This window comes from Cornus florida, unplaced genomic scaffold (genome assembly GCF_030987335.1).
Source record: "Cornus florida cultivar Cherokee Brave unplaced genomic scaffold, ASM3098733v1 CherokeeBrave_3.0.0_Hap2_Chr06, whole genome shotgun sequence".
NCBI classification, from domain to species: Eukaryota; Viridiplantae; Streptophyta; class Magnoliopsida; order Cornales; family Cornaceae; genus Cornus; species Cornus florida.
Window position 1 is genome coordinate 66,251,628 of NW_026775576.1, and position 11,628 is coordinate 66,263,255.

Below are 11,628 nucleotides of genomic sequence, written 5' to 3' on the forward strand. Positions count from 1 at the left end.
ATTTTCAACCTATGTCATGAGATCAAAGGAAAGAAAAATAAATAAATAAATGATGCCAAAATCTGAATTGTCAAATTAAATTAAGGCCCAAAAGAAATTTGGCCTGTGAGTTTTCTGGAATGGAATTGAATTTTGAGATCTTCAACTAAAAACATGAAAGTACATAATCAACCCTGTTCAATTATTCTTCAACTGTGAAGTCAATAACAGAATTTGAAAATTCTTGGTTGACCAAATGCCACATTCAATGGCCTTCTTCTACTCTTCTCAAGTGGTTTGGACTGCTGAAAATTTTAGAGGCTGAAAATTTTGAGATCCAACTGCAGTATATATCATCTAGTGGGAGAGGAATGAAACTCTATATTCCAATTCCTACAGAGACATCCACTTTATACAGAAGGAAAATATAGAAACTGTGAAGTTAAGAGCTTGTGCTCTTTAGGGCTTCCTAGACTTCATGGCTCATAGAAAAATCCTCTAACTCGTTATCTCGTACATGACTTTCTTTTGGTGTGACACGTGTTTTAATTTTATTGAACTTTGAGTGCTTTGATACCTCAGTCGCAGGGTAAACAGATTCATTTTTTGGTAATAGGATTAAATCCGGAAGCAGGTATCAATTCAGGAAGATGATTGTGTTGCAGAGTCTGCTTGCTATAGTGCCTTTGTTAGGCTTCTCCCTACTTCTGTTATTTTACCTTCTCAAAATTTTGATTTTGTTGAAGTCTTGAGAGTCTAAAGGGTATACTTTATGTAGACTATTCCAGTTTTTTATAAGTTACATGTTCAAATGGTACTAAAAAGACAAAAACAAAAAATAAGAAATGTTTTTAGAAAATTATAAAAGATTGTTTTCTTGACAACAATAAGAGATTCTTGCTTTTAAAGAGCGGCTATAATTGAGATCTAAAGATGGAAAATTCATAGAAGACTACTTGACCTCAAAAGATATTAGAACTACTTATGGCCTTCTGAATAGTTCACCAGAGCCCCTAAAAATTTGGCAAATTGCAAACATAATTAGTGAATCCAAAACCTACAATTCGGGTACCAGTAAATATAACTACAAACATGTTTGAATAATAGTAACACATCTATAATAATTCCGAGCCATGTTAGTTTACGATCTACCCTCTATATTAGGATAATGATATGCCCAACCTTGGAGGGTGATACTCAATTTAAAGAAGGCCGAGAAATGAGGATTAATATCCATGCCTTGAGGATTGGTGTTATAAGTGAGAGTTGTCACATATCGGATCCGGATGAAAAAGTGATTTGGTATATATGGGTTGGGTGTTACCCCTACCTAATAATTTAAGCTTTTGAATTAAATCGCGAAACACTCACCCGTTACAGTTAGTATCAGAAACCAGACCCAATTCTCGATCCGGTGCCACGCTATGTGCCCAGCCCGGAAGAGTCTGGGTGTATCTTTCTTGGTAGGCAGGGTAGCCCAACCGCAACTAGAAACTTGCGAGTGCAAGTGAAGGAGAATATTAGAAGTAGGACATGTCACACATCGAATCTGAATGAAAAAGTGATTGGGTATATATGGACTGTGTATTAACATGTAATAATTTAAGTTTTTAAATCGGATCGCAAAATACCTACTTATTACAATTGGCTCCCATGACTCTAGTGGTCCTAGGAAACTCCTCAACTCTTTTTGAAAAACTATAAAGACTGTTTTCTATACGAGACAACTTTATAAAAATGGATTTTTTTTTTTTTTCTTTTTTTAACGAGTTTTTAAAAAACTTTCAACCAAACAAATTTTTATGTTAATTCTTTTTAATTCTACAAAAAAAAAAAAATTGTTCTTAAAAAAAATATTCTCTTTTATGACAACTTAGATGACCAGGCCCACTTGGGCAATCATATAATTACAGGTTGTTTTGACTTTTTTTTATTCTTTTAGGAAGTTTGTTTCACAATATCACCATATATATATATATATATGTGGTTGATATTTGACTAGAAATGTGAACAATCCAACAAAAGCAAGATATCCCCCACTCATGAAATTCCTCTCCTTATCTCCTCCAGCCCTTTTTGGATATACATTGATAGCCATCAAAGAGAGTCCCAGTGGAAGCAAATTTTGTTAGACAAAATATCAAGTTACTCATATTTTTTTTTTTTTTTTTTTTTTGTGTGGTGGGCTTAATAATATGGCCACAATGGTAGGTCCACTTAAGGAGACAAGTTGTCTCTACTTGTCACATTACAGCCCAAACAGAACTTCACACAGTAGACAAACCAAGAAAACAGCACATACATGTATGTACTATGTATGGTATATGTATGTGTCAATCACAATCACTTCATGTTAAATCCAAAACCTATTTACATTAGTTTGTGCACAATTGTGCACCACATAATTGTACAAGACCAGCCAATGTTGAGGTTTTTCTCATTGACCCTTTTGTTTTCATGACAAAATGCATTGTTAACAAGACAATACAAGGATCATTTCTGAATAGTACTTGCCACCATATATTCTTAGGATTACGTATAATTTTGTATAGAGGACTTCATGTACATCATTTCACCTTTTTTTGTCTACGCACATGTTAGGCTGGCTCACGTGGGTTTGGCTCATGATTGTTTTGTGTAATCGTTTTCATCTAAAATAGGAATATCGTCTTTGTCGATGTGTGTGTTCATTTGAGATTAAAAACAAGTTTTAATAATGTAAAATTTTAACATGCACCTCAACAAAGACGTTATTTCTATTTTAGATGAAAACGATTGCGCTATAAAATTTTGTTACAAAATTTTTGAATATAAAAACATAAAAATATATTTGGTAATGTCAAAGTATTGCGTGATTGAGTGGCAAAATGACAAGTTAAAGGAGCCCGTTATTGTGTTTGTGTATTTTTTACCACTACAGAATTTGTGCTACAACGCAAAAATATTTTTTAAAAAATAAAAATAATAATTATTTGAGTGTTTTTTGGACAACAAATTGAGTATTATTCAAATAACAACAGCAATAACTGATTACCAAGTGTCTGTTTAGGAATCACAATTGTATTGTGTTTTTGCTTTGAACCATAGCAAAACTGCAAAAACAATGTTTTCTATTTTGAGGTGTGTTTAATACTATTTGGAAGCACATTTGGTAACGTATATTTGTTGCAAGATTTTCGAAAGTAAAAATATGAAAACATGTTTAGTAAATAAGTGTTGCAAGTTCGAAAAATAAAATGGCTAGTTAATATATATATATATATATATATATATATATATATATATTTGTACTGTTCATCGCCACAGTGCATAAGCAATCGCAGCATCAATTTGGTGTTTTTGGTTTTGGCTTCTTTTATGAAAGTGTTTCGGTACTATTTAAATCACGTTACCAAACACGCTTTATGCTTTTGCTTCAATATAGTACACTGTCAAAAAAAAATCAAAAGCGGTTGTCAAACAGACCCAAACGTATTGCGATGTTTTACTTTTTTACAATACATACCAACACCGAACATGAATACTTGTCAAACAAGACTGAAGTGTATTAAAAAGTAAAACTAATTTCAAAATAAGCCTAACACAAGAGTGTGTGTGGCAGTGTGTGTCAAAAAATAATTATAAAAAAAAATTAAGATTTGAAATTTCTTTTGGATATGGTGATTATTTTAAAACTTCATCTCACAATTTTTAGCTTAAACTTTTACTATATATTTGCACCAAAAATACAATCATGAGTGAAATAATACGTTCATCAACACTTATTGATCCTTTTAATTTATTTTTTTCAAAAGACCGTAAGAACCATTATTGGGTAAAAAAAAAAAAAGTAACCAACAATTAGAGTGGAGCATAAAAGCATAATATACCTTGGAATTGATTTTTGATTAGTCTGCTCATAACTTTTTTTCAATTTGACCTGGAATTCAAGTTGTGGAACCCTCCAATTGCAACTCCACTTGTGGGTATCCAATGTCCTTGATTTTTCAAGATGCCCCCAAAATTAAAAGAATTTAAAGTATAAGATATTATAAGATCATTGAAAGAATCACAATTTCTTTTTTGGCCATGTAGTAAAGAGAGAATGCAACATGTATCACACCCAAAAACACTAATTAAAGCTTAAGATATAGGATCATTGAACGAATCACAATTTTCTTTTTTTGGTCATGTAATAAAGAGAAAATTCAACATGATTACAAAAGAAAAAACAGAAGAAGAAAAAATAAAATAAACCAAGAAAATTGTTCAAATTCGATATTGAAAATAAGGGTTGGTTGAAATTACTAGTGTGAGAAATATAGTCAATCTTCATAAGAAAAATTGTTAGAAATCTGAATTCAAAATTGTGACATTAAATGTAGATTAATGTTTTGCTTTGTTTGGTAGAAAGGAAGAAAATTGGATGGAATGGATAGATTAAGAGATGAATGAGACATTTTTAGAGAAGAGATTGTACTCTTTCCTTTTTTTGTTTGGGTGAATGTAAAATAAAATAATGAAATAATACCTTATTTTATTTGTTACGAAAGAAGATACGAGAAAAAGTTAATTATAAGGAAAATTTTGTAATTTAAAAACTTATACAATAGCCTTGCGCCCTTGCCTATTTTTCTTAGTGTTGTTAGTTCATATTTAGAAAGATGAAAATTTGTGAAGTATGAAGGATGACTCATATATCCTCTTTTATCTTCTCTTCTTACATCTTTTCTATCAAACAAAGAAAATTTATTTCTTCCTACCTATCTCCTCTCCAACCCTCTTCTTTCATTCCTACCGAACCGAGCGTAAATTTAATGGGTGCACTAAGTAAAGATTAATCCAAATTCGCGTTCTTTTTCCGTACATGCAACAAAAATTATTCATATTCACATCAGTCATGATAAAATTTTGCGTTTGCTGTCAAGATACCTAACAAAACTTTTGTCTTTTACCTTTTACCTTTTACACACTGAGTTTTCAAAGACAAGATAATACAAGAAAAATTGGGAAATTTCACCCCCAAAAAAAAGATTGCAAAATTTTGGGTAATTTTCCCTCCAAAAGTTTGGCTTTATAGTGATTTGATATGTTAGGAAACAAATTAATCACACTATGATTGATTACAATGGGATTAGATTAGAGAGATGTGACTAGTACTTAGCAAAAGGGTCCTACTCAACCAACAAGAATAAGGGAAAATGGGGACACCAGAATCTAAATCCATTGAGACTAAAAAGAATTGACTTATGCTATAGACAAAGTATGATTTAATTACAATGTAGAAAGGAGGACATGGAACCCAACAGGATGACCCATACTCTTTTGTCCCCATGCTTATCTTGTCAACAAGGTATTATTCCTGTCTCTTTTGAGCTCAAAAGGAAGATAAGGCATGGTGTTAATGGTTTTCATGATTCTGATTTTATTTTCTCTTTTCTTTTCCCCTCTAAATTCTTTTCAAGATCTCCTTTAGTTTTACCCTTCAAACCATTTTCTTTCCCCCTGCCCCCTCTCCCTCTCTGTGTAACTTCCTCTATTATTTTACTCTGCCTCTCGTTAAAGTCATCTAGAATTCCCGAGTGGGTGTGCCCATATCCGAATCTAGATGGAAAAAAAAAAAAAAAGAAAAAAAAAAAAAGTATCCTTTTGGTCAGTACTCAAGTTTTTTTCCCTCCAAAAGTTTAAGCAAACACACTTATTATATATTTTTGTCTCTACCAGGCCTCGAACATGTAACCTCTCCAAAGAAAAAGAAGAGATTATACCATCTAAGTTTGAGCATAATGGTAGTTATTATTCAATCTTCGAGTTCATCAACCTTTGATATTATTTGTATACAATAGTTGTCATCGTACTTAGTTGATTTTCTCGTGGCAACAACTTAGTTAATATCAAATTCCTAATCAAATATTGTTCTAATTATTTAGAATTTATTATATGAATGCCTATCTTTATCTATTGCCATTACAATTCTTAATTTCAAAGTATTTTCTAATTAGTAATTACAAGATTGCCAGGGTCTAATGATGCTGAATATACTACTTGTGGTTCCACTTCCATAGAGGTAAAATATATGAATTCATTTTCTTTTTTAGGAGGCTAAATCTTCAGTGATTTTAACCCTCAAATGCAAAATCTTTGGTTATTTTTGTACAAGCTTTGATGTATATCCTTTTTTTTCTTTTTCTTTTTTCTCGAATGGTGAAACAAACACGTACTTTTTTGTTCTAGGTCAGACTTCAAGGTCTTCCCTCCTCTTTGAGAATAAAGAGGTTATACCGCTATGCCAAATGGTCCTTTCATAATTCTGGGACCCAAAAAAATAAGAACCTTTCATGATTTGACCTACATCTTTTCTATTACAGAGTATTAATCACTCCTGTAGTTACACCACCAATAATCCTTGTCTATATCAATATAATAAACACATAAATATATATTACATACATTTTACATGGGAGGTATGAATCATGACAAAAATATTGAATGAAATATTACAAATCTGTGCTGACATAACATTGAACGACTTCCTTGTTTTTTTGATACGGCACACAATGGCCATTCTAAAACAACTGTGACAACCATTAGCTACCAGAGATTTACATTTCATTGCTCTCAATATTACTACTGAGCTTTCACTACTTTCTACTTTAGCTTTTAGTTATGCTCTCATTCCTTTACACTGTCAAACATCAACAGCAGAATGTAAAAGCTATTCTTTTCTTTTCTTTTCCCTCCTTTTCCTTTTTCAACCCTATGCTAAATATCCATTGAGAAAACAAAAAAGTTGAGAAGTCATTACAAGAAAAGATGAACAGAAGAAAAACTTTTTACACTTTGAGACTTTTGTCCTCACTTTCAATTGATTCCTTCATGATTTCACCATTCTTTTGACTCAGAGTCCCATCCCCTTCAGCATCAAAGCTAGCATGAACACTGTACAGAACATATGCAATCACCGCGAGAGCCGAAAAGAATCCGAACCGCACATAGGATGGCCTATCAAGAGACCCCAACAAGAATATGTTGAGAAAGATTGACATGGATGGTATCCATGGCATCAGAGGGACCCCCCAGAACTCGGGCTTCCGCGCTTGTGGGACCACGCAATGAAACAATTGAAGAACAGCAATGGCAATTAGCATGCTGGCACCGAGCATGAAGCCTTTTGACTTGCCTGGTGGCATGAAGTGCCAAATGAGGGTGAATATGATGGAAGTGAGAGAGAAGCAAAAGAGGAAGGACAATGTAGGCCATGGATTTATCGTCTCCAATGACACGTAACGTCTGTAGATTACGGCATTGGCCACCATGTAGAAGACAAAGAGTGTTCCGATGGATACAAGATTGAGGAGGACATTCAGATCAGTGAAAAGGGCAATCGCTGCTGTGCACAGTCCTGAACCAAAATTAGATTAATCTGTTAGCCCATCATGTAGAGTAACACAATCAAGACCATAAAGCGAAACACCTAGTGAATCTTTACTTATACAAAACAGAGATGAAATTCCTAGAGAATTTGAGAAGTCAAATGCACCAAATGGGCATACCTAAGGTCTAATCCCTAGACACCCTCTACCTAACTTGGTGGCATTTCACACAGAATATCAAAAGGTCAAAGATTCACGGCGGTGCCATCATTTTATCAGAGTATCACATGTAAGTCCTGGACACAATATAAAAGTAAAGGTAGCACAATGCAGCACCACATTTATTTATTTATTTTCCCCGACAAGAAAATTCCACTTTTGGGGGAGAGACTTGAACTCTCTACCTTTCACTGTAAAAGACGAGAAGATGACTATGTCCCTAGTGACACACCCCGCCAAGATTTGTGACAAGTGCTTATTAGGTAATGCACGGTGTCTAGCAAACTCATGTCGTTATTTCTAGATTTTTTCTACAATTACGTCGAGATAGTTGGGGATGTATAGAGTAATTTTAGAAAAGTCGTAGAAATTAAAGAATTTTCCACAATTGTTATATGGTAACATCCTAAATATTCAAGTCACAGCACCACTCATGACATTTATCTATTCTCCACGAGTTGAATTGCCACTAAAAGAATTTTTTCCCTCATCCCTAGTAAAACCGCATTAAATAACCTAATATCTAATATCTAATATATTCTTGAAAATCTTAACGAGGACAATCTAATAATTTTGGATTTTCCAGCCAATGGATTCAAGCTGAGGTATCTTGCGAAAATGATAGGTTGTTTAACAAGATTAGATAATAATTCTAAATTTCTAATGTAGCACCTTTAAAGATTATAGTTTTGACAGATTGACAAGACCTAGATAATTTGAATTAATCTGCAACCTACAAGTAGTATAAACTTGTCTTCTTCAGTGATCTACCACATTCACTCTCAAGTTGACCTAGATGGCTCTACAAATGTCCCAATAAAACCAAAATCCCAAAATAAGGTGAATTCTTATCAATGCAAAATATCACCTCTTTTTCTCTACACAATCCTAAAAAAATCACAACTATTGAATTTGATCATACCTACAATTGCACATATCTCAAAAAAAACCATTTCACATCACCAAAATGGACAGCACTATAGACAACTTTTTTTTAAAAAGCCATTTCCTCATCAATCAAACACACACACTAGTGCGGGTGGCTTCCACATCTGTTAAAAGATCACCACCAAATGTAGTTCAACTCCACGGGCCGACATACAGATTTTGATGGTCCAGATGTTGACGCGAAGCCAAGCGGTGGACCCTTTCTAATTCGCCAAACAAAACCATATATACATCACCAATCGACATCTTCAACCATGTCCCACACAGGCCACAAAAAACATCAATCCCACCGTGGTTGATGACTCATGATGAACAATGGTAGTAGTCATTACATTTATGGTTGCTAGCAACGCTTTCACCCGTTATTTCAATCCAATCTTTTATTTAAAATGCGACGCCTTTCTCATTCTATAAATGAGACAAAACATATCTTAGCATATCTTGTCAACATCCTATAATTTCATTCACATTCTTGAACTATATTACAAAAGAGATTAAACCACCACAATAATAGTAATGTTTCAACAAAACGGTCATGACCTGCTAAAATCTAATTCATTGAATGAAACAAGGCTAACCACAATAATAGTAATGTTTCAACAAAACGGTCATGACCTGCTGAAACAAGGCTCGTAAATTTTACCATTTCCTAAATTCATTTCATTCAACTGCAACAATCATAATATTCTGACTACCGTTACTATTCCAACCTCATCTAGTAATTGGGACAGATACTTCCTACACCAACAAACCTTACTTAATAAATAAGATTGGACGGTCACGAAAATATGTAGATACGTTTAATCTAATAATTGAGTTAAGATATTATCTAGACTAATCTTATTCAACAGAGGAGAGAAAATATGCAAATACTGATTTTTAACCTAATTCGTATGATGAAGTAAAAACTCATAAATTTTACCGTTACCTAAATTCATTTTATGGAACTCATAAAGTTGAGCAAGCATTTTCTCGTGACACTATCGTACGAGTCTACGATGGACAATATGAGGGGAGTCTTTTACTCCAATAACTGAAACGGTTCAAGGTGGGTCCCAAAATCACAACTGCCTAAGGTTCCAAACTTCAAAAACAAACAAACAAACAAATCAAATTGAAAATGCCAACATACGTACAAGATATTACGCATCTTCATCTTAGAAAACGTACCAAGGAAAGCGGAAGCGTTGACAGGTGTTGATGTCTTCGGGTGGACCCTAGCAAACCACGCAGGGACTACTTTGGACCGTCCGATCACGCACATATACCTAGCCTGCCCCAACATCGCCACCATCATAGACGTCAATATCCCAAAACTGGCCCCCACCCCTATCACATTGGACACCCATCTCCAGCCGTTGGATTCTCCCCTAAACGCCCCGGAAAACGGTGCATCCGTATCAATCTGCATGATCACCGCAACACTCGATCAAAACCAAACAACACCCAAAAATCCAAAGGTCAATTACGTCATTTCAAATTTGATAATTAATTACTATTCATTAAGATTAAACATTAGGTTACCATGTCATAAGGGAGGAGTTTGGACATTGAAGCAGCCATTAAGCAGTAGAGAATGGTAACGAGGATAACGGAGCCCGAGACTCCGATAGGGATATCCTTAACCGGGTTTCTGACTTCCTCAGCCATGGTCGAAACGGCGTCGTATCCAATATAACTCAGGTAAACCATCGCAGCACCATTGAAGACACCCGAAACTCCGAACGGGAAGAACCCATCCGGGTGTTTCGGGTCGGATGGCTCCGAGAAATTCTTCCACTCGCCTCTCGAGAACCCAACCACTATCACGAAGACGATGAACAAAAGGTGAAGCGCCGTCAACACCAAGTTCAAAACCGAACTCTCTTTCGTGCTGAAAATCAATCGTTCGAAAATGGGTTAGATGATATGTGAGTGATTTGAGTTTTTATGAATGTTGATGATGGGTTTGGGTTTGATGATTGTGAACCTGTAACAGATAATGAGAGTGAGGATTAAGACGACAGCGACGGCGACGATGTCGATTTCGTTGAACCCTTTTGGGAGTCCAGAGACTGTGACCCTCCATTTCGTTTCGGTTGATATGCCAATCGCCGTGCCTAAGTACGCCGTGAAACTCCTCGCCACGGCAGCGTTTGACAGCACGTAGTCTATAATTATATTCGCTCCGGTCAGAAATGCCGCAAATTCACCTGAAAATTTACATCAGATAACTGTAAATAAATCTACAGAGAATCATTTGTATGTATATATATGTATAGACAAAATGGGTTTTGCAGTGTGTAATTTGATGCGAACCAAAAGTGATTCTGATGTAGCTGAAGGCGCCACCGGCGACGGGCATTTCGACGGCGAATTCGGTGTAGCAGAAGGCAGAGAGGAGAGCGCCGAGGCCGGCAATGGCGTAGGACAGCACAACAGCTGGGCCGGCGTAGAGGCGGCTGGCGCGGCCGGTGGTGACGAAGACACCGGCGCCGACCATTCCTCCGACGCCAAAGCCTACGAGGTCGAACCACCTGAGAGTTTTTCTCATGTCCGAACCGGACCGGGCTTTCACCCGGCTCATCTCTTCGAAACAGGTGGAGACCGAACCAGCCCGGCGAGAGAGCCGGCGAGGGGTGTCCGCGAGGGCAGTGAAGTAGGACTTGAAGGAAGAGAAAGAAGAGGAGGAGCCATGGTTGGTATCCATAGAGCTCACTCTGTATTTCTCACTCTAAACAACCTTTGTTGTTTCTCTCTCTCTAAAGAGATGAGGATGGAGTGGGTGCTTTATATAAAGAGGGAGTGGGAGGTGGTGACACACACATTCACACACAGATACACACACAGAGTGTCTGACACTGGACGGTAAGTAAACGGCCAAAATTGTATAACGGAGAAGCGGAACTTTGGGTCAGCTTTTGGAGGTCCCAATAAATTTAGAGATATATATTGGATAAAGTCGCAGTAAAACCACTTTATACCAGCCAGTAATTTGGTTTATATGTGTGTGTCACTCTGATTATTTTTTTTTATTTTTATTTTTTTCTTTTTCTTTTTTTAAGTAATTGTTTGGTTTCATAAAAAATGTAACTTTTAGGGGAAGGGAGACTTTCACAAATTAAACTGTCACAGTTTTTCAAACATGATA

The 11,628-nt window shown here is 35.6% G+C and overlaps 1 protein-coding gene across 1 annotated transcript; it reads right to left on the reverse strand.

The window, feature by feature from the left end:
* Positions 1–6,466: 6,466 nt before the first annotated feature.
* LOC132314898 (cationic amino acid transporter 6, chloroplastic) lies at positions 6,467–11,221 on the reverse strand. Its single transcript, XM_059813669.1, has 5 exons — positions 10,797–11,221; positions 10,468–10,690; positions 10,023–10,371; positions 9,669–9,903; positions 6,467–7,360 (listed from the first exon to the last, which is right to left on the reverse strand). The coding sequence occupies exons 1-5, from the start codon at positions 11,185–11,187 to the stop codon at positions 6,792–6,794; spliced, it is 1,767 nt and encodes a 588-aa protein (XP_059669652.1). The 5' UTR covers positions 11,188–11,221; the 3' UTR covers positions 6,467–6,791.
* Between the last annotated feature and the right edge of the window lie 407 nt (positions 11,222–11,628).